General features: G+C 60.8%; 1 protein-coding gene across 1 annotated transcript in view; it reads right to left on the minus strand.

The window, feature by feature from the left end:
• Nucleotides 1–26,401, minus strand: part of IGSF9B (immunoglobulin superfamily member 9B) — a 39,858-nt gene that overhangs the window by 8,096 nt on the left and 5,361 nt on the right. Inside the window, exons 2-18 of the mRNA XM_075723328.1 lie at nt 23,765–23,962; nt 22,498–22,644; nt 20,788–20,939; nt 19,623–19,740; nt 18,658–18,799; nt 18,342–18,487; nt 15,755–15,897; nt 14,731–14,871; nt 13,284–13,400; nt 11,284–11,434; nt 10,849–10,960; nt 7,744–7,919; nt 6,884–7,110; nt 6,638–6,722; nt 5,064–5,225; nt 4,259–4,304; nt 1,290–2,915 (exon numbers count right to left, since the gene is read on the minus strand). Coding sequence (XP_075579443.1) covers nt 1,290–2,915; nt 4,259–4,304; nt 5,064–5,225; nt 6,638–6,722; nt 6,884–7,110; nt 7,744–7,919; nt 10,849–10,960; nt 11,284–11,434; nt 13,284–13,400; nt 14,731–14,871; nt 15,755–15,897; nt 18,342–18,487; nt 18,658–18,799; nt 19,623–19,740; nt 20,788–20,939; nt 22,498–22,644; nt 23,765–23,962 — 3,889 coding nt within the window. The remainder of the gene's footprint in view (nt 1–1,289; nt 2,916–4,258; nt 4,305–5,063; nt 5,226–6,637; nt 6,723–6,883; nt 7,111–7,743; nt 7,920–10,848; nt 10,961–11,283; nt 11,435–13,283; nt 13,401–14,730; nt 14,872–15,754; nt 15,898–18,341; nt 18,488–18,657; nt 18,800–19,622; nt 19,741–20,787; nt 20,940–22,497; nt 22,645–23,764; nt 23,963–26,401) is intronic.

Consider the following 26,401-nt stretch of genomic DNA (forward strand, 5'->3'; position numbering starts at 1 on the left):
GCTGGGTCTCCTCGGGGCGCCCTGGCTAGGAGACGTGGACCTACATCTACGTGCTTAATTGCATCGCTTCGTAGTTCTGTTTTCCAGAGGCACACACAAGTCGCTTCAGGCTCGGTCAGCTCCTCTCCCTCCCCATCCTCTCCCCTGAGCCCTCCTTCCTTCCCCCTGCGCACCCCAGCCGTGCCAGAGGGGTTTTCTAAGGCCATAACGCTTCCAGGTACCAGAGGGTGGGAGTGAAATGCGGAGGGCGCTGCGGGGTGAAACGCTGCCTCCCCCCTCCCCGAAACACACGCCTCTTCTCCATATGCCTCCGACCGCGCCAGCTCCGTGGGGCCGGGTGCCCTGGCCCCCCGACTCCTCTCTGCCGCAAGCCGGAGGCGGGGGGCGGTTCGACCCCGCCAGACAACAAGCCGAAATGAAGCGAGACGAAAGGATGGGACGAAAGCACGGCTACGGGGTCTAAGGTGCTGTGAAAGACGGAGGGAAAGAGGAGAAATACAGAGAGAGAGAGAGAGAAAGAAGGAGAGACGCTTTTTGCCTGGAGCAACCCTGGTACCTGGAAAACCAGCCGCTACTCTCTAGTGCAGCCACATCCCTCTTTAGGGCAGGATCTGAGCGTGCCGGCAGCCTCCCGATCTCCGCTGGGGTTAGTTTATTTTTATTTTTCCTCCTCTCCTGACATGCTGCTGGTGTGGCTAAGTCCTTGATCTCTCCCTGCCCGCGTCCTGGGGCTGCAGCATCCCTTTTGCAGGTGGGGCGGTGACCGTGATAGCTGTTTTCTGTCATGCATTAAAGCTCTCTAGACTCCGAGGGAAGGAAGAGGAGGAAGACAAAGGCGCGGCAGTGGCGGCCCTAACGTTCGAAGAAAGCCAAGAGCCAGCAGCTAGAAGAGGAAACAACCGCCAGTGACACCAGGACACTTACCTACGCGAGCCAGGAGCCAGGTCTTTGCACGCCTGGCAGACGGCCCGTAGCCCGAGTCACGGCGCTCCCAGGTTCCCAAGGGAGCGGCCAGGGAGGAGGCAAGCGTGCCGCCGGCACCGGGAAGGTCGCCGGCCTAAAACCCAGCTCTCTCGGGCAGCGGCCATGCAACCCGCGCCCGCGGCACCAGCCTCTTCCTAGCAAAGCCCGCGGGACGCCGTCTCCAAAAGGGATGCTGCAGCGCGCCCAGAGAGACCCTACGAGTTGGGATGGCGATGGCGGGGAGGGAGTCAGAGGGAGCGGGTGAGGCAGGGTGGGGGAAGCCGGGAAGGGGGCCAGGGGGGGCACCATGGGGCTCACGCACTTACCCCGTGGTGGCTACCGTGGTGGATGTCGGCTCCGGTTGGAGAATCTCCTCGCCGGCCCTCCTCGGAGAGGGGATGTCTCCAAAAACATCCATGGTGTCCACGGGCAGGGAGGAGCCCTGGGAGCCGGAGTAGCCGGTGGCCAGGGAGGTGAAGGCGGCGGCAGGTCGGTAGCTGGGGCTGCCTCCCCGGCTGCTCGGCGCGGGGGATCCCGTCGACGGCGTGGACTTGCGGGAGAAGCTGACCGCGGCGGGGGGCTGCAGGGTGATCTCCGACACCTCCGTCTGCTGGATGAGGCCCGGCCGGGGCCGGGCGCGGGCGGTCAGCTCCGGGGAGCTGTTGCGGGAGCTGAGGGGACTTTGGGTCAGAGGAGAAAGCCTCGAAGGTTGTAGCACCACCTGATGTAAACTGGGCTCAGCCCTCCTGACCTGCCGAGGGCTGGGCCGAGGTCGGGGTTGGGGCTCGTACCACCTGGTGTCCAGGCTGAATGTGCTTGTGCCGCTGGGGCCGACGGGCTCGGACGGTTCGTGGTAAGGCAACACGGGTATGCCCATACCTTGGCTGGTATGTCTTAGCTGCCCTTGACATCCCATGGGTTGCATAGGTTTGTCCTGCCACTTGGTGGTGGTGGGCACAGAGGGTTGGCCCCTGCCCGGTGACTTGCCGGTCCAGCTCTTTGGTGCCTCCAAGGGCAGGATGCCCGGGTAGGACGCGGGGACCACCTGGAGAGAGGAGGGGGGTGGCCCCCGAGGAAGGCAGCCGGTGGGCTGGGTGCCCTCGGCCGCCTCGCAGGGCTGGAGCTGGTGGGGGAACGGCGCGGGGGCCGGCTCCAGGCCGCCGAAGGGGAACTCAGCCCTGCCCCAGGGCTCGGGGGACCGGCCCCCCGTGGGGGTCTGGGCCAGGGGCAGCGTGCTGTTGGAGGCGTTCTCCCCGTTCTCCTCGGGGATGGTGGGGTGTCCGAAGGGCCCCTCGGGGGGCAGCGGCGGGGAGGACATGACCGAGCTCAGCGGGCTGACTTCTGGCATGTAGAAGGGCGGCGGGTCCACCTCCCCGGGGCTGCTGCTGCTGAGGTAACCGTAAAACTGGTGGTGGAAAGCCCGGGGGGCCGGCGGGCGGGCCTGGCCGGTGGCCTGCAGGGCGCCGGGACCCTCCAGCGCCCGGTGGAACCGGGGGCTGTATGCTGGTGGCTGAAGGTAGGACTCCTGGCTGGAGGAGAGAGGGGTGAGCTGGGCTTTCAGGGCGGTGACAGAGGCGGGGACGACGGGGTCGTCGTTCTCCTCGTCCGACTGCCTGAACTCAGGGTACATGTCCGTCTCCTCCACGAAGGGGAAGCCCTCGATCCGCCGCGTCTTCAAGGAGGGCTCCATCTCCGCCGGGTCCATGACGAAGCGGCCGTCCGGCCCGCGGCTGATGAGCTCGATGGGGGTGGTGGCCTCGGCTTCGGCCTCCGCCTTGGAGATGCTGTACTTCTTGCTGCTGATGGCTCGCTTGGTCTTCTTGTAAAGAGAAAGCTCTTTCTCCTTGGTGGGGCTCAGCATCCGCTTGGCCTGAGGGCCCTGGTCGTCAGAGGACTCCGAGGGGGGACGGAGCGTGCGGATGCTCTCGGGACTCACCTTGCCGGAAGACAACCTGGACCACAGGGGAGAAAAACCGAGAGAGGGGACAGTCACCCGGAGGAGAAATGAGATCTTCTCGCCCAGAAGAACCGCCAGCCGTATCCGGAAAACAAAGCGCTACCGGCTCTCAAAAGAGGAACCGCTGGGAGAAATTTGGAGGGGGCTAACCAGGACAGCAGAGCCTTGCCCAGCCACTGTGCAGGGCAGAGGACCCACAACAGCACACATCATCCCCGCTCCTCAGGAGCGGAGTTCGGCATGCTCTGCATCCCCCCCAGGGCAGGCAGCTCACACCAACGCCTTGGAGCCTTGCAACAAGCTCCACGGCCCCAGCAGGACAAAAGACAAGATCCAGAGCTCGTTTCCAACTCCTTCAAAAGTTTCCTACATACACCTGAGCTATCCACACCCGGGAAATCCCCCAGGAATAGGGACATCAGGCAAACATCCCCTCCCACAGAGCACAGCATCTCACTTGGAGATGCTGACGATCATTCCAAACCGACTTTTCGCCTGCTCTCAACACTCAAATTTAAGGCTGAGCGCCTCAAAAGGCAGAGAGAATCAGAATAGTTCACTCATCCCTATCCAGAAAGCCTCAGACAAACAGGATTGCAGGGCAAAAGGTAGCAGATCCAATAGAAACTGTGCAGGTTATTTCAGCACAGTGGATGAACCAAAAAAAAAAGCAAGACTAAGATCCACCAGCACCAGGACATTTTGCAACAGTCCAGGAGCCAAAGCATGAGGCACCCACATCTCAGACTCCTGCGCTCCCTTCAGAAAGATGTTCCCGCTGATTAGCAGCTATATGTGCTTTTGATGGGCTCTGCAAGGAGCTGCGGCTAGCGCAGCACCACGATCCACCATCTCTGGGAACAAGCGGGAAGAGGCTTCAGTGAGACACTCTTCATGGGAAAAGAAGAGATACAGGTGTAAGAATCTCCGAATTTCCCAAGAAAAACCAGAGCCAACAGAGAATTACTCAAAAACTACACCGAGCTTGCACAAAGGACTCCGTACACAGCAGGCTAGCCCTTCTCCTAAGGAGCCCCTTCAAGCTGGGTGAGCAACTGGGTTCCACCAGTCAACTCCAGCTTCAGTCAATGTCCACAGATCCAACGGGGTCGTCTCTTAGCTTAAAGTTTGCTGTACTTGCCCCTGCTGCTTTCTGCTCCAAAGCCTGTTTGTCTCTTGTGAACTGTTGTGTTCCCACAAGTTCAGGGAAGACCCAAAACAACTCGTCAGAAGCAACCAAACAAGGTCAGACATTTCCATTTGAGCCTTGCAACAACTGTAGGAAGGAGGCACCTTGAAGACACACAGCCTGGTGCAGAAGCTAAGACAGATACTTACGGGGACTCCAAACTCTTCCTGCAGTGGGTTATCGAGAGAGGAGGGTCTGGAAGAGAATAAAAAGGGGAAAGAAGAGAGAACGCTAAGGAGGCGCAACACGACAGAGACAAGATAAACTCAACATCAAGACAACAAAAGACACTCAACAAGAGGCCAAGGTTTCATTGCTCCAGTGCTTTAATGGTTGCTGACAACAAACAGCTCCCGTCACAGGGTCCTGCCCATCCTGCTGCCGCAGTCTCGCAGGCTAGAGGAGAAGGAGCCGATTCCCCTGCCCTCTCCGGCTCCCCAGCCGCCCTTTTCCCTACCGGCCGCTCCTGCATGGCGGCTGCAGTCCCAGCTTTCGGGAAGCAGAGCGGCAGGGTCTCCTTTGCAGGGGTCTTCTCTAGCCTAGTGCGGCCGTCGGGCACTGCCCGCTCCGGGTTGGGCAGAGCTGGGCAGAAAGCAGCTGGAGAGCCCAGCTCCGGGGGGACCTCAAGGAGGTGAGCGGTCCCCCCCATCTCTGGCCCAGAGGACACCCCAGCCCTAAACCCCCGGCTCTAGGAGTTATCACCACGCGAGAGCGCTCCCTCGGCAATCCCAGGCTAGTTTCTCTGTCGCCTCTTCACCCACCCTGCCTCTCCCGCTCCCGACCACGGGCGCTTTCAGGCACAGCCGAGGGATGAAGTCAGGGCTTCACCTGAGGACGCGCACGGACGGAAGAAGAGACAGACAGGGCAGAAGGTTACCACCACAACACAACCAGGGAGGAGAAATGAGGAGGCGGCGGGGAGGGAGGAAGGAAGCACACCGGGGACGGTCTCACCTTTCTTGCGCTTGAGCTTGCGTTTGCGTTGCTTGTTGACGAAGCAGGCGGCGAGTGTGCTGAAGAGGATGGCGGCAGCCAGGAAGCAGATGGTGGCAACGATGCCAGCCAGCACTGGGCGGGCTAGACCCTCGTCCGTCAGGTCAGGCTGAGGGAATACGTCTGGGGGAAAAAAACAACAATTAGGCGTTATGCGCACAACCCTGCCTGCTGCCTTCCCCGGGGACCTACCACAGCGTGAAGGCAACTGGTAGCAGATTATCATTCATAATCTCTAAATAAAGACCCTGCTTCCAACCCAGCCCACCTGGGGAGAGCAGTCAGCTCTGCTGCAGGTCACTGCCATGAGATTTAGCAACCTCGCACCAGATAAACCTTTTTGTCTTAGCTGATGGACCCCTGGGGAAGAAGGCTCCACGCCACACAAATACACATTTATGTACAAGCACACACAACTGCACCAGACCTGCTGTTATCTCCCGGCCCGATAACGCGCTGCAGCTCAGGCTCTAGCAGCATGAGGTATTTTTCCCTGTGCATCAGTGCAACATACTTCAGCTCTTCAATGAAAACTGGGCTCCAAACCCTCGCCACACCCCTCCGCTAACCACAAACGCACCTGCACCACCAGCAGACCTCAGCTGTGGCCATTTGCGGATGCAACCCCTGCACACGCCAGCGCTCCTGCTGTGCATTTACAGCACGCATTCGCCTGCCAGGAGCACCGGCTTTCAGCCCAGGTGGGCAGCTGCCTGGGGCCCGGGGCACACGCCACACCCTGCGGGCATTGCCAAACCCCATCAGAAAAATTGTGCGAGAGGAGCAAAGGCAGGCGAGCAGGCAGCCTGCAGCAAGCAGGCTCCACACTGCGCCGGCACCACTTGGGGGCAGAGGCAGACCGCCGCATTCCTGCGCGCAGCAGAGCTGGGTGGCTCCTCGGCTTTTCCACGAGAGCCATAAAAGCAGGGTTCGCCGCATCCCCATCTCCTCCTGCTGCCCTCGCCTTCCCCGTTGCAGTCACATACCCTCGCCTGTCCCTCGCTCGAGAAGCATCCCCCGAGCCAGACCGGGGCGCAGGGTACGTGCACGAGCTGCAGCGTGTTGCAGTCTCCTGTTGCAAAGCTTTTTTGCCCTTGGGCTCTGCACTGCAGTGCTACGTTTCCCTCTCTGCACCTTGCGTTCCCATTTCCATGCCGCACAGTGCCCGGCCGGAGCTTTGCTCTCCAGGCACCCCACAGAGCCGAGATGCGCTGCCACTCTCTGCACCAGCGGACGCCCGACAACACTGCGCTCCGCAGGAAGGACTAAATGGGGCAGTTTGTCCTCGCCCGCTCCAAGTGCCGCTGGTCCATTTGCATCGGGAGGCGGCATGGGGCCAGCAGCACGCCCAGGACACTGATCATATCCGTGTGCCCATCAGCCCAGCTCACAGCCCGAGCATCTCAGGCAAAAGCACAAAACCAGCCATCGCTGCAGTAAGCAAGCACTGATGCATGACCTGAGCGCTAGCTCAGGGACCTGCAGAAGCAGAGATGCTCCCACAGCTGGGGGTAGAAGAAGGAGCCACCCCTTACCTGTACTGGACACGCCAGCAACGTTGCTGGGTTCGCTGATGAGATCCTGCATGACCGCCAGGACCCGGAACTCGTACCAGGTGTCCTGAAACACCAAGCACATCCGTCAGGTCCCCCACCGCAGCCTCCAACCTTGCCCAGCTCCTTGAAGACCCCAGCACGGGGACGGGGCCACCCCAAAAGCTTCCCCAGAGCGGCAGCAGACAGTGCAACGCCAGAGGTATGGCATGGGCAGCCCCTGCTTACCTGGGACAAGTCCTTGGCAAAAAACTCATTCTCGGTCCCCAGGATGCCATCGTCCAATATCTCCCACCTCTCCGCGACGCGGAACTCCATGATGTAGCGGTCAATGGGAAAGCTGTGGTTAGCGGGAGGAAGCCACGACAAGAGGACGCCTTGCTGTGTCCGGTTGGCTGTTAGGCACCTCGGTGGGGTAACCAACACCAGAGGCTCTGGAGTTGTTACAGGGAATGCTGGAGACAGAGGAGACGGGACAGGGACACCTTTGAGATGGGAAGCGCAGAGGATGCTCTCCCACGCGTGCCCCATCGGCGGCCGACGGACCATCGTGGCAGCTCCCACCTTCCGGGAGTTTAGGGCACATCTCAGGCATGTGCTCTCTTATCTCAGAGATACAAAAGCGGCTTTCCAAAAAGCAGGGGACTAACGACGCAGTGACTCCAAGAAAAGGGGCACAGCGTTAGAAAACCTCCTGCTTCTTCCCACCTCTGCCCGAGGCAGGAGCCAGCACGAGGCCCTTTGTGTTCGCTCCCGCTCTGAGCTGCACACAAGTGAGTTTGTGCTCTATTAATACCTCCTGACCGCAGCTGAACTTAAGGAAGATCTGAAAGGTGACTGGTACAGTACAGCTCTCCCATGCTGGCTCCTAGGACAAGCTTTCAGGAGCCTCAGGCATCCAGCAAAGTCTAGAAGCTTCATCCAGGACCCTCCGCGAACTCCCTTTTACGCAGCTGGAAACTACCGCTGCCAATCGCCATCTCTGCGGCCAGCAGATAGGACACACGGACCAAGGCAAGGGGCCACTTCTCTCCACAGACCTCCCGAATCCTTTCCCCATCCTCCCCTCGTGCCCACAGAGGACCTACCTAGAGTGTTCACAGTGACCACCTCACTGAAGGAGCTGGTACCCAGCTTGTTTTGAGCCAAGACACTGAACTGGTACGCAGTCTCCGGTTCCAAGGTATCCACCACTAGCCAACTGGAGCCAGCTGGCACTGGGAGAGATAGCCAGTCATGGGGGCCAAACTGGGCTCTCTTCATCCTGCCGAGAGAGAAGGGAGCATCCTCAGGGAAGGTGCCTTCGACAGGGAGGCCAAAGAAGCAGCATTAACTTCTCGAGCGAAAATGGAGCTTTCCCGAGCGATGGTTTGGTTTGACAGCAGCGATGTGGATGGACGTGGGGCAGCCGCTCGCGACCCAAGAGCTGACTCGGGGACGCACACACGAGGACTGCCAGGCACGGAGCACCATCCTGTTGTGCCACACCAGCATCCGCCAGCTCATACGGATGCTGCCACCAGCCCTCCGCTCTGCCACGCACCACCTGCACCCTCTGAGCAGGGCCAGGGACAAAAGCAGTGCCAGCAGCCCCACTCTGAGGTTCTCTCCATCAGATTCCATGGGCAAAAGTGGAAGCTGGCGCATTTTTACTCCGGTGAGCGCTGCAAAGGGGACGGCTGGAGCCGGAGATGGGCCCTGTTCCCATTTCTACCTCGACAGCTCCCGAGCCAGAGCCAAGTTTTCCCTCAGCTGTAGCCCTGTGCATGCAATCCCACAAGAGACATGGAACTAAATCACCATTTTTGCCATATTTGCACAAGTCAGGGGCTGCCAGCACAGCCCCGAGCATAACTCGGGGTTTGGCAGTGCAGCAGAGGCACTTGCAGGGAGCACAGGACGCAGCCTTTCTGCTGGGGTCTAACCCACAAACCCAGGGCAAAAAAAAGCTCCCAAGAGCCGTCCCAGCACACATGAGCGTGCAGCCACCTCCACAAGCCATAACCCCGCCGGGAAGCACCACGGTGAAAGGGCCCCATGTCCCAAAGCAGTGTCACCGTGCTGCAATGATACTGCAAGTATCAGTGCTCGTGTCAGAGAGATGCTCTAAGGAGTCCCAGCCCTTGGCTGCAGGTTTTGGTCGTGTCCGCAGAGGATTTGGGAAGGATTACTGCAGATGGTCTATTCTGCATAGGTAAGCGGGCATATCTGTAGCCCCTGGCACGCAGCCAGGTAAATCCACCGAGTAGGAAGTCAAAGATGGAGCAAAGACAAATAACACCGCTGTAAAGGGAGCAAAAGGTGAGGCAGGAGAAGCAGCAGCAAGCTATGGAAACAAGCAGGTCGGCGGAGAGCTATGCACGTGCAGCATGCCTCCACCAAAGCGAGCGGCTGCGGGCAGGAAAGCTTCTGTGTCACCACGGCTCCGGCTGGGACTACAGCTCCCAGGATCCCCCGCCGCCGCAGCGGAGGCACGGAGGGCCCACTGCTCGTCACCCAGAGTGGGTTTCCCCTGCAGCATTTAACCCCACCACCTTCGCATCCCTTCTCCCCAGTGCTGCTGCGGGCGGGCACGCAATGGCAAGGGGCTGAGGGCGGGGAGAGTGGAGGGTAAACGCAGCGCTGATCACCCCCGGGGACGGGAGACCGCCCTGGCCGAGGGAGAGCGCGTACGCAGGCGGGACGCTGCGGTGGCCCTGGCCGTCCCTGGGGAGCGGGGTTTGCATTTCCAGCATCGACAACCGCAGAAGCGGGAGGAGAGCATGAACTCCACAGGAGGCGAAGCCATGTTTTGCTTGAACATCCCATAGCCGCAGCAGGGAGGCAAACGCACAGATGGCCGGCTCTCTGGAAGGCACCAGGTGACCCAGCACCGTCCCAGAGCCCCGGTCCCAGGGAGCAGCACAGCCCCCAGGGCTCACACCCTACAGCCAGGGTGAGACAGGTCTCTGCCTCCCTATCCCAGGTCCCCACGGCACCCTGTAAATTCCCTAAGGCAAGCCTGGTGCAAACGCCCTTCCCTGCTGCTGGCTGCTCTCCCCAGTGTGGGATCTGGAGGAGCCTGGAGGAGGCAGGAACCCGGCAGCAGGTTGCAGAGCAAGAGCAGCAGCAGCTGCCACCTCCCTCCGAGGTGAGCCACGTCTCCAGAGCGGGGAGATTTAACCAACTCCTTCCCCAAGGATGCTTTCATCAGAGCAAGGTCTGCACCACTCCGCTCGCTGCCTCGTTTTTCCCCTCTGCTCACCCCATTCCTTATTCTTTCCATCTCCCGACAGACTGTCCAGCTCCACCCCATGACTGTCCAGCCTCAGGCTGGAGCAGAGCAGAAATCATTACAGGCAGCATCTACTCTATCTCCACTCTATCAGCAGTCTCCATCAGGGCAAATTAAGGCAAGGAACGAGAGAGTGAGAAGAAAGGCTGAAGAACACCAGCCCCAGAACTGGGAAGGGAAGGCACCAACCCTTCCACGCTTGCAAGGACGGCTCTTCAGAAGAGGAAGACAAGAGCAAGTGCAGAGCCCAAAGAAAATCCTGACCTTGCTGCAGCTACATTTCACCCTCCCTTACCCCAGGGGAAAGCCGGCAGGGCCGAGCCCGGCCCCATCGTGGGAAGGCGGGGTGTACCCGCCGGCTTTGGGTCCCGGCTAGCGCAGGCTGGCACAGGAGCGATGGGAGCAGAGCCCCATGAGGCTCAGAGCCGGCCAGCATCTCACAGGGGCTGGTCGTGAGCTCAGCCGGGATTTAACCACCACGAGGGAGCCGCAGAGCAAGGAGAGATCATTTCTGCTTAGTCACGGCTCTTGCAGGACGCACTCTATAAAGGTTGCATTTTCCATCCTCTCCCTGGCTGTTGAGCTTCATAAACAGTTTATCTTGAAATTAGATGCCAGAGGCAAAGTTACATGAATGCAAAGCATCTCCCTTGCACCATAAGCAGAACAAAACCTGCTGGGGCAGACGGAGGTACTGGCTAGCACAGAAGGGAGAGGAAACACCAAACTACGTGATCCCACCACCCCCCATCTCTCCAAGGCACCCAACGGGAGCTCAGCCCCACGACGCCCATGGGCACCGAGCCGAGCACGCTGCCCTCACCACCCTCCTCCCCCCGGCCGCTCGAAGCTCAGGTCGGCTAGGAAGGAAAAGAAGCAGAGAGCAAAGCATGCCGGGATGACTCACAGAGGGCCGTACCAAACTGAGAAAGTCTGCTCGTATCCACCGTCGTAGCCGGGCTCCCAGGAGACGTTGGCTGAGGTCATGGCGACCACAACGTGCACGCTGGTCGGGGCGTGAGGGCTTGTGCCTGCGGGGAGAGAGGGAAGGGCTGAAGGGGAGCAAGACCACGCGCTGGCCGGCAAAGGCAAGGGGGCTGGAAGGGGTCTGCTCCCAGCCGCGATTCGAGGGGACTCCTCTTGCACCAAGCAAAAGCCACCTGCAATTTCTGCTAGAAGTAGCAGCAGGACAGCTGTGTCCACAGGTGGCCAAAATAACGGAGCAGAAAAAGGCAGCGCCACTGGTAAATAAGATTTAAAGGAGACACTTTTCATGGGAAGCATCCCCATCTCCCACCTTGCCGACGTGCTGACCCTACCCAGGGACCCGCCACCGGCCGTCCCCTGCCCCTACCTACGACGGTAAGGTGGGTGCTGGCAGTAATGCTTGCGACGACGTTGGTGGCGACGCACTCCCACTCGCCGTGGTCGTCCTTGCCGAGGGAGCGGATCTGCAGGGTGCCGCCGGGCAGCGTGTTGTGCTTGCTCCTGCTGGGCTTCCCTACCTTGGGCAAGGAGCGGGGGGGGAGCCGGGCAAAGAGAGAAAAAACACGACTCAGAAGCAGGTTGCGGGGCAGGGCGAGGCGGCAGCGGGGTCACTAAGCTACCTGCGCGGCCCAGGGGACACCGCCGGCCACCGGCAAGGGATCTGGTCTCTCTGGTCGCGGCAAGGCAGCCGGTTCCCCCGTTTTCGAGAGGACCTGGCGGGGCAACGCGAGAGGCATGCGTCAGGGAGGCTGATGCTCAGCACTCACACACAAGCGGAAAACCCCACAGCGCTCGCATGGACACCGAGCCCTGTGCCAGGGCTCAACCTCCAGCATCCAAAGCTGAAACCGCTGCAGGAAGGTGCACCAGCCGCCCCCAGCAAACACCCGCCCAGGCCGGGGCAGGCACCGCCTGCCCCAGGAGATGCCCAAACTGCCCCTCAGCCAGCGGCGGAGGAGAGACGGGACCCTTCGTCAGAGGTTTGGGCAGCAAGGGCCCCACGGGGACACGGGAGGATGGCGTGCGTGGAGGTGCCCGGGAGCTCTCAAGCCGAGCGGAAAGATGGATCTTGTAACGACTCGTGTCTACGCCCATCAGCCAAAGTTGTGCAAATCCCACGTTGTCCCAAGTCCTCTTCAGCTGTTCTTCACGCAGGGGTCTCTGCCGATTGACACCGGGACCCACGGTTCGATGCCATGCAGGATGAGCAGAGTAGCAGATGGGCACGTGGGGTTACCAAGCCCAAGTCTTCAGGAGTCCTTCAAGAGACTGGTCAGCACTGGTGGGCTGCCAGGGAGCAAGGGAGCTTGCTTCTGCCACTGGGAAACTGAGCCCAGGCCAAGCCAGCCCCAATTGGAGTCAGTGGGGATAAGCCCAGAGTCATGACATGAGGACCACCAGAAGGCACAAGAGGGGTTGAAAAGAAACCTGAATAAGAAGGAAGTGGGGAGGGGGGGAGAAAAATAAGATGGAGAAAAAGACTAAACAGCCAACAGGTTTTAGGTAGGTCACTTGCAATCTGTGCAAGTCATGGTCCTCCTCGTGCTGGTAAAAGGAACTCAAAGAGATCCAGCATCTCACACCACAAGGACTGAGGAGGGTGCCCACCGGGAGACGCAGGGACCCTGCTCACTCTCAGGAGCCCTAAGAAGGGACGGGAGGTTTGGAGAGAAGATCCTGACAGGGGGACAGAGAGCCCAGGAGGCCCCCTGCACCGTGACTTTCCTACGGGAGCAGTGAAGGTGGGAAGCAAAGGGAAGGCTGAAGGAGGACTGGAAAGCCTTGGTTTCTCCCAGGCTGTACCACCACGCTGGATCCTACCCTGCTCTACAGAAAGGGACATTCTGAAATCATTATGTCTAGTTCAGCATCATTAGAACAGCTTCTTCCCAGGGTCTTCAAAGTCACGGGGCAGCAAAACAGCTGCTGACCGGACCAGCCCCTTGCCAAAATTCAGCCAAGAGACCCCCGGACACACTCCGGTGGCACGTCCCCTCCCGCTACGGGAGCTCCGTGCCACAGGAACGGCATCGCCGGGGCTGCCGTGTCCTGCCGGTGACCACCGTGCAGGCAGGCAAGGAGAAGGGCATCTTGCGGGCAGCACTGGTGAGGAAGAGGAGGGCGGCCAGGGCGGGGGCAGCGCTCAGCTTTGCAGGTGCTGCCGTGACAGTTTCACGGGATTAAGGTACTCAGTGGCCGCAAGCCGGGCTTCCCCCACCCACCTGCGGGACAGGACAGCAGTGGCTCAGCCCAAAGCGAAGCAGCTGTACCTGCAGTTTGTTCTTACCGGGACAGAGTGTGGCTTCTCTGTCTGCAATATTCACCAAAAGCCAAAGGCACTGCAGATTTGTCTGGCAGGCCGGGTACCTTTCTCCAGGCGATGATGGGAAAGGGGTCTCCGGCAGCAGCGCAAGGAATCAACAGCTCCCTCCCTGCCTCCTGTCTGTACTCCCAGCCTGGTAGCACCGTGAAATAGGGGGGGTCCTGCAGCCAAGGGAAAAGGCAAGGAGCGTTAACCCGCGACAACTCCCGCCACGCGCGAGCGGCTCCCCACAACCAAAACCAGCCCTTTTCCAAAACAAATGAATCACCGGTTTGGGTAAGGTTGAGGCATTGCAAGGAAAGCCACGGCGGAGGCATGCGCTAACGAGGCTCCGTGGTACACCAAATTATACACCCGGAGGGAAGTTTTCTCCAAAGAGCCGCTGCATTGTGGCATCTTGTTTAAGTTTTAAGGAGGTAAACAGAAAAAAAAAAAACCACACCCAGGTCGCATCAGACATCAATCTGCATCGACTCTGCAGCCATCTTAGCGGATACGTGTGTCTGTTATCATGGGAACCTCAGCGAGACACCATGAATCACTGCCGCTCACAAGCACAGGACTTTTTGTTCAGGGAACGAAGAGGCAGCAGCTCCCACCCCAGCTGCGACGGGAGCTGCGCTGGAAGCCAGCACGCCTCAGGCTCTGAAGGCAGCAAGAGCACGCAGAGCATCTCTAGAGCTCAAATCATCCGTTTATTAAAATCCTCCATGAACCCAAGCCCAGGTCAGCAGGGCTAAGTGTTTTGTTGGGAAAAAAAAAAAAGCCATCCCAGGGACATGTTTCCTCGAACTACCCTGGTCCAGCGCTACCAAAGCCTCATAGCCATCGCTCACCGGCTGCGGCCCAGCCTGTGCCAAAACCCGTGCCGCCGCTCTGGTGGGGTATTTCCAGCTGCACCAGGCAGGGTGCACTCAGGGTTTGCCTCTCCCGGTGGGAAGCACGCCTCCAACCGCAGCGCAGACGCACCTTCGCACTCGCGCCTCTGCTGTTCCCCTTCCAGGATGCTTGTAAGGGGCCTGCGCTTGCTTTTCTCAGCACAGGTAAAGCTCAGAGCGAGAGGCAATGGGTTTTTGCTAAGCCAAGTCACGTAGGTGGAAAAGCGGACAAGCTTGGGGGCACAGAGCCCTTCTTCGGGTCACTTCATAAAGAAGCGCTCAGAAAAGCAATGTAAAACCTCAATTTCTGCACAGAATTAACCACCAAATAAACAGCATGGAAAAAAACCCACCTCATCCTCCCCTGCAGCGCCGGGCTGAACAGGAGGGCAGAATGAGCGACGTGCACATTGCAAAATCCATATTAAAAAAGCTTAACTGCGGTGTAAGATGCCTCTGCAAAGCTCCCACGCGTTCACCCCACTCAGCCTGGGACTCCAGCACCCCGCGCAACCCCAGGAGCTCCCCTCGGCACAGGAGCAGCCCACAGGAGGACACAACCCGCAGCGCAAACCTGCCAGCTGCAGAGCAAGGATTTGAGCAGGCAAGTTACCTTCAGTACCAGTCGGGCAGGGGGAGACTGGCCCATCGTACCCAGGGCGTTATAAGGCACACAGGTGTAAGTGCCGAGAGCATCTTCGGTTGCCTCCTCTATCCGGATCGACCCGTCTTCCAGCAGGTTCCAGCCAGAATACTGCAGCGGTGAGAAAAAGGGAGCTGACTTATCCTACGCCCACCACGGCTTATAATTTTCCCTTCAGCCAAGCCCCCCACCTAAAGCCCAGGGCGGCTGTCACGTCCCCGGGAGATGCCCAATTCAATTCCCAGCATCCAAGCCATCTCCTCAACTGCAGAGAGAGGAAACGCGGGACAGATCAGCCCGACCAAACACAGCCCTCCCGGCAAGGGCTGCCCTGCTCTGTACGCACCCAACGACACGCAGGTTTATCCCGCGGCTGCTCTCCTCCATACGCACAGCCAGGCTTCTTCAAGTAGCCCAAAAGATTTAATATCAGAATCTATCACACCCAAAGTAAAACCCACCCTGGTGGCACCAAGTAGACAACTCCACCCAAGGGGCTGAGGGCACCAAGGGCCAGGAACCCACAGTAGCAACAGGTTTAAATGGAATTAAAACTTTGGATCATTAATATTTAAGCAAAAAATTTAAAATACTGAGTGTTTTCTTTAAATATTTAATGGCTAATATCCTTGCTCAGACTATCAAACGGTGATTATAGGAAGACAGAGACTTGTTAAAAGGGTCTTTTAACCATCCGTTGCCATTGAAAAAAAAAACCAGGGCCATCAGGAGGTCACTTTAGAGGGCTGCAGGCATTAGGTCTGGGAGACGCAGACAGTGCGTCTACAGGCGCCCTGGGCTCCATGCAGGAACCCAAATTAACTCTGCCCACAGCTGATAAGGACAAGCAGCGTCATCCCACCCACCCGGCTGCTTCTCCCGATGGCCGGCCGGACCCGCAGGGCGCCCAGCGATGCTCACCGGCGTCTGCAGAGGACGCGAGGGTCCCAACCTCCCTGTGCCCCCACGCGTCCCTCCCTGGAGGCTTCGTTACCTTCTCGATTCGCAGGGGACGTCCGTCTTTGTTCCACTTGACCAGAGTGACCGGGGGCTCTGCCTCGACCGGGCAGCGGATGTATCCGTGTATCCCGATGGGAACGTAGATGACGGGGGGCATGTTCACCACGCGGGCAGGATCTGGGAGAGCGGCACCACCGCGTTAGCATGGGGAAGGAGCCCATCTCTCCCCCACCAGCTGGCTTCAGAGGATCTACATCGCTTTTGTAATGAATTCCAAACCCAACCACCACCTTGGCTCCCACAGGCTGTTATCTCCAGGCTTGCTGCACACAAATCTGCTGTAATACCTGGCATTTCTGGGAGGCTTTACTCACGCTCAGGGTGTTCCTACCTGGGGCTCATTAAAAGCCGCAGTTAAGAAGGAACATTAAATACGCCTGCTCTCACATCCACACCGACCCGCGTCCCGCTGAAGCCCAAGCTGCTCCACCGCGCTCAGCCTGCGGGACGCGTGCACGGTGCGGCGTGCGCCCAGCAAGCCACCCGCCTGCCCCGCGGCCTGGTTGTGCACACCAGCAATGAAAACTCTTTCAACTCCCGAGCTTCAAAACATACCAGCTGCAGCAAACAAGACGGAAGAAGGGATCCATGGCCGGGCTGCCGTGAGCCCTTCACCTCCCGATGTATTTGTACTCGCAGCCCGTGCCTCATTGAGGCTGGGTCGTGTTGAGCATCAGCCACCTCCACCCTTTCCAACAGGATGTAAAAGCTTAAAATACATATCTAACCCCCCCCCCCGCGCTGCACCACCCACGCAGCGAGGCGTCTCGCAATCCTCTAGTCTAGAATGTGTCATTAACAGTGCTTCTAAGAGCTTTTTAATTAAGTGCGAGTGGGTTGGAGAGAATCTAGACTTTCTTTAATAAGAAGCTTTTTTAAAAAAAAGTTACTTTTAATAAGAAGAGCGAGTATTTCTACAATCTCGTCTAGACACTGGCAGCATGAGGTTACGGGAAAACCCTGACAGGGCTTAATGCTGCGTTAGGGGATAAATGCATTTTTTGGGGGTACAGCGTCCCTGCACTGCCAATGCAAAACCGCAAAGCTGGGGGTAAAGGCAAGGCGTCTAGGAGGAAGGGATGGAGGACAGCAAAAGCTACCAAAGTTTGGGAGCTCTGCTCCCTCCCTGCCAACACACGTAACCCCAACCGCTCCCTGAAACCGCGCGCCCCGGGCAATGGCACCGTAACCCAGATTGCCAAGCGCTGCATATGGAACAGGCTTTACCCCCCGCCTCCGCTCGACTCCACCTCTTAGGAAATGTAATCGAGGGCTCCAGCGGCGTGGGAGAGGATAATGGGATCGAGCCTTTCACTATTAGGTCACTGGCCGGGGGCCAGCCTGGCTCGCCAATGACCCAGAGCCGTGTCCCCATCCGACGGCTGCTTCGGTGGGTGGGAAGCCACGGCATCAGCCCCGGTACAGATGAGCAGGTTTGCTCCAGGGGAAAGCGGTTTGCAGCACAAAAAGCCAAGCACACCTCCTCGCACCCAAGCCTGGGCGCAGGGCTGTCTGAAGGGCAGATTGTCCAAACGCCGTTTTTCCTGCCATTAGAGCTATTTTTAACAGCTATCAGCCTTGACGAGTGGTCCTGGATTAGCAGCAGGGCAGATTTAACGGCCTGAGGCTGCACGCTTTCCCAAGAGCCGCCCAGCTGGGCACATCCAAGCCCCAAATCACGCCTCTGCCTGGGCACGGCACCCGTCACACCATCCCGCTGCCCCTTCATCCGTCCCCGCAGGGAAACGATGGGACCTACCAGCCCTTCTCCGAGCGGCTCCCCGCCGGCACGGGGCTAATCAGCGCTGGATCTACAGGCAGCATCTCTAAGGCAGCCTTCAAAACTCAAGTCGCGAGCCCACTTTGCTCAAGCCTGTCTTTCATTATAAAATAAAACCGCTGCAGTCTTTTACAGCGGAGCAATATTGCAATTGCAGGCAGCAGTGGTTGAGGCCATTACTGTCGAATGCCACAGGACGCTGGTGGCACACTACCCATTACCGCCCGGGGAGCTTGCGAGAACAAGCGTGGGAAGCAACGCTCCTGCTACAGCCCCTTCTCCTCCGCTTGTTTAGATCAGTTACCGCCTGAAAAATATGACACGCAAAGCTACCGAGCTCACAGAAAAACCACACCGCGGGAACAAGCCCCCATAATAAATACCGAAAAATACAAGCAGGTAGTTGAGGCTGAGCGCCCTGACGCGGTGTTTCCCTGCCCGACACGATGCAGCTGATGAGGACAGCGTACCAGCAGCAGTGGTGGGAAGGCGCCTACCTAGCCAAAAACCACTTGTATCGAAGGTGGACCCCGCTCCCAGCTGAGCAGCGCTACCCAGGACACTCAGGCTATTTGCTTTCTTGTTGCCCGCACCCTGCAAGCACATGTGGGATGCTCTCCGCCTGTTGCCGATGATTGCATGCTCATCCAAAGGCTGCTGTCACATCAACCCGTGCCTCCTAGTATCACACCGGGACGACAGCCCCTGGGGCTGCCTCCGAGCCGGGTATTATCCATCCCAGCCCCATCCCTCAGGATCGGGTCCCGCTGCCCACACTCACACTGCACTGTCAGGTAGGCAGAGGCTGATGGCGAGCGGCCCAGGCTGTTGCTGGGGATACAGGTGTATTTTCCAGCATCCTCTGGCTTGACACGGAAAATGATCAGCGTCCCATCGATCAGGATCCGCACCCTCAACTTCAGGTCGCTGTTGAGAGAAGAGGGGAGGAGGACTGAGCTCTAAAGGTCCCTTCCAACCCAAAGCATTCTGTGATTGCAAAGAGACCTGGGGGCAATGCCCTCCCCATCGGTGGCCCCAGCACGATCTGGGAGCAGGAGGAGGAGGAGGACGCATCGCCCCGCTGGCTGCAAACTCACTTCTTGAAGTAGACATTCTCCTCCTCCCAGTACCACAGGTAGGTGAGGTTCCCGGGGTACGCCTCGGCCTGGCAGGTGAAGAGCGCATCCTGGGAGATGTTGACCGTGATGTTCTCCGGAGGGGAAACGATGAAGGGAGGTCCTGGAGGGGAGAGAGAAAAGCGTCACCCCGTCTAGTACCCGTGTCCCCGCAAAGGTTGCTCAGGCTCAGCTCCATCACAGCATCGTGGGCTGGGAGCTGCTGGGGGGCTCCGGGGCAGAGCTGGCCCCAATCCCCCAGGATCACAGAGCGCAGGGGCTGACCCCGAGAAGCACGGTGGCCCTGGTACTCCCAACCCTTTTCCCTAATCTCTGCAGCTTTAGGGAGGAGGCTCCGCTTCTCCCAGGGCACATGAGCCCACGCCTCCCTCCATCCCGAGCACATTTCCAGGATCGCATCACCCGCGGGAAAAATCCAGGGGGAAAACAGCAAACTGCCGGGAGCCGGCAGCGAGCGTCCACAGCTCGCCAACGCGGTGAAAGCGGAGCGTAGGACACCCCGCGCTCCTCTCTCCGCCAGTATCTGCTGACCTAATTAAAGATTTATTTCATAAAGGAGGGAGCGAGGAGCAGGAGGCCTGCCATGCATCACCGCTATCTGACGAGGCGCTTTGTGACAGCCTCAATCTTTTCCCCGCTTCCCGAACAAAACCGAGCCGCCATCAGGGCCCGGCTGTTCATCGGCACGGCTGCTTCAGCACGGCCACCACGACGCCCCAGATAAGCGGATTCCTCCGTCCTATAAATGGGATGTGGAGCCACGGGGGAGCCAGCGCGACGCCGAGCCCGCAAGGCCGGCGGGTCGCTTTGGGGCAGCACCAGGGTGCTGTGGTCCATGGAATTCCGCCCACGGAGCCCCCCTCCCAGCCCCCCGGGGATGCCAGTGGCCGAGGGCAAGCCGGAGAGGCTCGGGTGGAAGATCTCACCTTGAACAAGCAGGCGCGTGGTGTGCACAGCCTCCCCCTGGATGCTGTACGCCCGGCACGTGTAGGCACCCCTGTCCTCCCGGCTGACGGAGAGCACGGTCAGGCTGCCGTCGCTCACCTGGGGACAGCAAGGGACGACCCTGGAGCAGGGACCCTCGTGGCAGGGGGGGATGCACCCCAGCCGCAGCTCAGCACCCTCCCTCCCTGCTTTCCACAGCGGAAAGCTGCCGGCGCTTTTAGGGCCGGATGAGAAACGGGTTTCCCCGCTCTGCAAGACTTCGCATATTAATAAACCAACACACGCGTTTCTGCTTGACGCCAAGGGGAAGGAAGGAAAAAAAAAAAAAAAAAGGAAAAAGAAAAAAAAAAAAATAACCCTCGCAACGTATTCATCTCCCGCAGAAGCGACTGGCAGGCAGCAGGCTCCAAACCGCTCCTGCCAAGCGCCCCGGCACCATCAGCGCTTCACAAGGAGCAGGATGCTTCACCGGAGCATCCCCTGCTCCCGAGGAACCAGCTCCATCGCTGGGGTAGGGTACGATGGGGAGACCCCAGCTCGGCCACCGTCCTCCCCACGGGGCCATCTCGCAGCTGCAAGAGGAGCGGCCAAATTCCTCCCGGGGGACACGGGTGAGGAAGGATGCGGAGGGACCATTTCCCCCGGGGTAGCAGCTCCCCCCCACCCCGCCTCATCCTTCTATTTCAATTAGTAACAAATGATTCCTAATTACTCTCATTAGTGCCTGCGCTGATTCCAATGCCTGATTTACCAATTACAGCTCAGGGGGGAATCTCTGTCCCGCAGCCTTTGGGAAGCAAAAAGGGTCCTGGAAGGGTGGCAAAGCCCTCCCTGCCCAAACCGCCACACCCCGCTGCACCCATCCCTGCTCAGGGACCCCGCGCCCCCAGGCTGCACCCCCCACCCCATCTCCAGACCCAGAGTCCCCCGGGAGCAGCAGGGAATGGGGCTGCCCTAAACACCCGGGGGGTCTCCAGCCTGCACCCAGGCGTTAGAGGCTGCTGCTCCTGGGCAGCTCAGCAAGAAGCGCTGACAAAGCACTCCCGGCTCCAGGCACGGAGCTGCCGCCACCGTGCTCCCATCGATCCCGTCCCCACCGAGGGGGCGGCCGGGAACCCCCCGCAGCAGTCCCCGCCACCCACCTACCTGGTACTTGCCGTTGTCACCCAAAAGTTCTCCCTCTTTCAGCCAGGTGACAATGGGCTTGGGGTTCCCGAACGCCATGCAGGTCAAGGTGACGCTGCTGCCCTCCTTCGCCTCTACGTACTGCGGCGGCGTCTCCGTGAAGGTGGGGGGAGCTGCGGGGCAGGGGAGACCACCGTGACCCCCCTGGGTCCGGGGGTGCAGGGGGACAGAGGGGAGGCAGCCGCCTGCAAAGGGGGGACGCCCCGCACACCCCCGCGGCGGGGCTGGGATCACCCCAAAGGCGAACGGGGCTGCAGGGACAGGGACAACAGCGGCTCCACAGGGGCTGTCCCCCGGGGACGCCGGCCGAGGGCATGCCCTCCCCACCGCACCCCAGCCCCGTCCCCTCTCCTCCCCGCTGGCTCCAGGGCAGGCCCGCGTCCCCCCCATTGCACATTAACTTGCTATTGTCAAAACATGGGAAAACACCGCAGTGCAGATCGAAAGGCTCCTTCCTGATTAAAGAGGCTGGCAGGATTACAGCCCGCCCCTAATTACCAGCGGTTTTTAAAGCCCACTTTCGAGGAAGACAGGTTGGCAATTTAATCCGCTCGGGGAAAAAAAGAACTATATTTTGTTTCTCCCCAAATGATTTTTATTTTCCCCTAAGAAAATTAAGCATTGTAATGCCCTGGGGGAAAGCCACAGCCTTCCCCCTGAAAGCAATTCCTCGGGCCAGAAGGATTACGGTTATTATTTCGCTATTAAGCCCCTACATGCCCCACGCTGCATAAAACCCCAAAAGCACCCCATTTTGCAAAGGGGGTCAAGCCCAGGGAGGGAGAGAGGGCACTTGGGGCACCAATGGCCACTTCCAGCCCTTCGGGCTGGCGGTTTGCAGGATCCGTGCACATGGTGCAGGTGAAGCAGGCACCATCCTCCTCCTCCTCCTCCTCCTCTCGCTTCCCTCACTCCTTCCTTCCCAAGCGCTCCGGGCTCGCGAGCAGGCAGGAGGAGGGCAGCCCCGCTGCAAGCACGGCAGCATCTCACCCCCTTTATGCAGACAGGGGGAAAAGAGGCAGCAGCAAGGCAGGGATGGGGCTGGTATGCTGCACGGCCACGCTTGCAAAGCTCCCGCTCACTAATTGGGCTCAATTAGGTGGCTCTGCTCCATGCAGCAGCCCAGCCGTCCCCCCCAAAAGGTTAAATTAATTGCTCAAGGTCAGGCAACACCAGTGAGGAGCTGCTGGTGCCCACATCTCTTCTCTCCAGCCACCCCGCTGCAGCAGGAGAGGCGCAGCCCTGCTGCTGGGCTAAAAATAAAGACCTCTCCTGATGTGGAGAATGACAATTTGCTAATTAGTTTAATATGCAGCCTTAATAAAATTAAAAAGTCATTTGAGTAAATCTGAATTTCAAGAAAACAAAGATTTGATTTTCTCATCTGTTTAAGAGGAGATTCATCCCCAGCCCCGTTTCTTGATCTCTCTCCCTCAGACAAGCTCCACCTAATTAAACTGTGCAACCCCTAATAAAAGTTTGTCCCTTTTTAAGTCACGCCCCGGCTGGAGCAGTCAGCCCGGATGGCTTCAGGCTCGCTTGTCTGCAAGGCGCAGATACCATCGAGGTCCAGCGTCCGTCAGAAATCAAAGGGAACCCCGTCTTGGCGCCGGCACCGCACGCAACCCCCCGGCGATGCCGCAGCCTCCGGCCCCGCCGTCCCCGGCTCACCGTTGACCGTGAGGTGGACCCAGCTGCCGTTGTGGAAGGTGTCGTACTGCTGGTCCAGCATGAGCACTTTGCACTCGTACCAGCCCTGGTCCTCGGAGCGGACCTGCTCAATGCGCAGGGAGGCTTTGTCGTGCAGGCTGGCCCGGCCTGCGGGGAGAGCAGAGCCGTCAGCTCGGCGGCCGCCGGCCCCACGCAATGGACCCCCAACGCCGGACCAGCCCCCCCGAAGGGCATCGCCGCAGGGGACGCCCCAGCCCGGCGCAGCTCTGCCCCGCTGCAGCAGCTCTGGGGCTGGGCAGAGCCCCACCGTCCCCGATTTTGGGGCTGGCTGAGCCTCACGGCACGTTGCAGCCGGCCGGCAACACGCTCACCCATCTGGGGAGGGCAGAGCAAGCTGCGGCGGCCAGGCAAAGCGCCTCGAGCGGCGTCTGCCCGCAGCGACGCCGGCCTTCTGCTCCCAGCCGGGGCCTGGCAGCGGTACAGCCGGCAAGCAGGCGCGCCCCAAAGCCTTTCCCCAGTCTGGGAGCCTCCCAAAAAGCAGGGCGGCCCCGGGCTGACCCTGCATCCAGCCCAGAAAACCGGACAGGCAGCAAAGCAGCCCGAACCTGCACCCTGGCACAGCGGCCACCAGGCTCTGGCATTGCTCCAGCATGAGCTGAGTTTGGCAGGGCTCAGCCCAGGCTCAGGTGCCGGCATGCTCCCTGCCGCAGCGTTTCCCAGGGGCAGCAATTTGGGCAGAGGAAGCAGGGTAAGGCTCAGGGCAAGTGGTCCCCAGGGAACGGCCAATTAAAATGGGTCTGCCCCACCAACGCCAACCCCTTCGGGGCTGGTCCCCAGCTCATAGACCCCACCGGAGGCCACTGGCCATGTGGGGCTGGTGGCACATTGGTGAGTGGCCAACATGGTGGGCTCTGCAGCTCCAACCTGCCACCTCCACCTGGCCCCGGCTCCATCCCCAGCATCCCCCCAGCATCCCCAGCATCCCCCCCCAGGCTCACAGCTGCTCCGGGGCGCAGCGGCAGCAGCAGCAGCAGCCGCCACCGCCACACGTCACCCCGGGTTTCTCTGCCTCGCTTGCTCCCGTCCCACGCAGCCCAGCTGGCTTCCTAGCGCTGCTGCTTAATTAAAACCAACTGGGTGGAAAGCGAGCAACGAGAGACGGAGCCCGCGCAGTTTCCGACGGAGGAGCGGATCCGTACATCCCCGGCTGTGCCGCAGCCGGGACCTGGCACATCCCCCTTGTACCCCCGTGGCCCCTCGGACTCACCGGCATACTCCGGGTCGACATGGGGAGGGTAAAACCCAAACTTGATGAAGATGGGGATGGGGACGCCGAACTTGAACCACTCCACGACATAGGGAGGGGGCTGCCCCGTGAGCGGGTGGATCACGTCGCATCCCAGGATCACGCTCTCGCCAGCGCGAGCGGTCACGAACTCGGGCTCCTCCCTCGAGCCGAGGGCACCTGCGAGGGGGCGAAGGAAGACACTGTGGCTGATGCTGCTGCTGCTGGACCCCGGCGTCGGCGTTAGCTGGAGAACCGGGACCCCCAGGAGAGCCACAGCAGAAAAAAACGCCCATCCCCAGCCGCCTGGCTCCACTGAGGGCAGCCCCTGGGTCTCCCCTGCCCCAAAACCAATGGGGGGGGGTTCCCCAAGCCCCTCCACCCAGCTCCAGGGCCACCCCAAGCCACCACAGGACTCAGGACGGTGGCCATCAGCACCCGCTGCTCCAAGACGGCTTCCCACCCTCTGCGCCAGGGCAAGGCCCAGCGACCCCGTGGGGGGTTTTGGGGACCCCCTGCTCTCAGCAGAAGGGGTGCGCGGAGCACGCCCGGCGCTGCTCCCCACCTAGCAGCACGGTCAGGGCTGCCCCGCGTCCCTACGGCGGGGAAAAGGCTGCTTTTGCAGCCCCGCTTGCGCCCCCGCATCCTCCGGCGAGTGGGACCGAGGTGCAGGGACCACCGCCCCGCAGCTCTGGCGTGCCAGCCCCCCGCAGCAGCCGTCCCGGGACGGGCCGAGCCCCCCGAGCAGCGATGCTCCAGCCAAGCCCGCCCGTCCCTGGGCGTCCCCGAGAGCCCCAGGCCTGAAACCCGGCTGCGACCTGCGCGTCGGGTCTGGCACCCCGCTCCTCCCGCCCAGCCCCGGGCTGGGGTAATTAAACAGGGCTTTGGTCTCGGCCTCAGACGAAGGCACTGCTCCACCCCGGCTGTGCCTCCCCGCTCAGCTGCAGCCTGTCGTCATCCTGCTCTCACCATCAGCAGCAAAGCCGCATCCTCAGCGCGGCTTTCAGAAAGGGAGAGGGAAAACCCAGGGCTGGGGGGAGCCAAGCGGGGGGCTCCCCAAAACTGCAGGCGCAGGGTTCAGCCCCACGTCTCCCTTCCCATCGAGGAAGGGTCCCCCCCCGCCTTTTCCTGGCACACGCAGCCGCCGCCTGCGCCGGGGGGATGCTGGGGAGGGATGCTCGGGGAAGCACGTTCCCACTCCTCCGCGCTGCTCCTCGGGGCCGCCGGTGATTGGCGGCGAGTGACATCACCGCTTCCCCGCCACGGGAGCCGAGCATCACCGGCTATTTTTGGCTCTGGCACAAGCACGTACCGGCGAGAGGCCCGTGCCGTGCCACCCCACGGGCTCACCGGCCGAGCGCCGGGAAGGGGAGCGGGCAGAGCCAGCAGCCCCGGCCGCAGCCGAAACCCCCTCCCTATTGCAGGGCGCAACGCCGCAGAGGAGCGCAGCCCTACGGCCAGCCGGGCATCCCTGGTCCCCACAGCACCGGCAAGCCGGGCACTGGGGCTACACGGTGGCTGTTGAACCGGGAGGGCTGGCTGGCGGCAACGGGGAGGGCGATGCCGAGGTGCAAAGATGGGAACCATCTGCAAGGAGCAGATGCTGCATCGGCCACGTACCTGCCTGGACCGCATTCGGGCCGGGGGAACGCCGGGCACACACGTGCAATATATGCACGCACACACGCACAATATGCACGCACACATGCACAATATGCACGCACACGTGTGCACCCCGCTCCTGCCCCCCCACTTTGCACCGCCCTGACGACACTACGGCACCTCTCTGTGCCTTGTTATCGCTGCATCGCCGATGAGCTCAGGCGTTCGCACCCTGGCAGCGGGGACAGCGTCAACCATCCCCCGCCGCCCCGGCAAAGGGCTGCGAGGACCCATCCCAACCCCGGGGGGCTGCGCTGCGGGGCTGGGAACCCCCCTCCCTGCCCACGGCCCCCCTGCGCTGATCAGGGACAGCGGCCGTCACGTGCCGCTCAAGAGCATCCAAGGACGCGCACTTCCCCGAGCAAGCGGGTCCCCAGCCCCTCGCCGCCTTCGAAGGGACAGCCCTGCTTTCCACCGGCAGCGGGGGACGGAGGGGGCAGCACCCCAGCCCCTCCCCGAGCCCCCCGCCTGCCCCAGCCCACCAGTTCCTTGGGTACCAAGGTGGGATCTTGGTTTTCAGCTCCTCGCTGAGCCTGGGATGCTCAAGCTTTGCTCAGCTGGTGGCCAAGAGAATGCCCAAAGGCCACCCAGACGCCCCCGGTGATGGGCACCGCGGCGTCACGCTCGCAGCCCCACGCCGGGATCCCCGGACCGGCTCCCCACCAAACCGGTGGGCGACGTCCCCGGGGAGGGGACGAGCCAGCCGCTCCTCCGCCAGACCCACGCCTGGCCAGGGCTGCCCGGGCGTAGGAAAATAGGTCAGCCCCGGCAGCTCGCAGCGCCGGTGTCTGATCGCGAGGCCGGTGGGGAATAGCACGCACGGCTGAGCATCGCCTCCCCACGCGCGCGGCCGACTGGCAGCCGCGGCGGCTAACCAGCCCCCGGCTCTCCCCAGCTGCCACCCGCCCGGCCACCGGCCCCCGTGCCCGCCTGTCCCCGCTCCCAGAGACAGCAGGA

Source organism: Pelecanus crispus, chromosome 19 (genome assembly GCF_030463565.1).
Source record: "Pelecanus crispus isolate bPelCri1 chromosome 19, bPelCri1.pri, whole genome shotgun sequence".
Taxonomy (NCBI): Eukaryota; Metazoa; Chordata; class Aves; order Pelecaniformes; family Pelecanidae; genus Pelecanus; species Pelecanus crispus.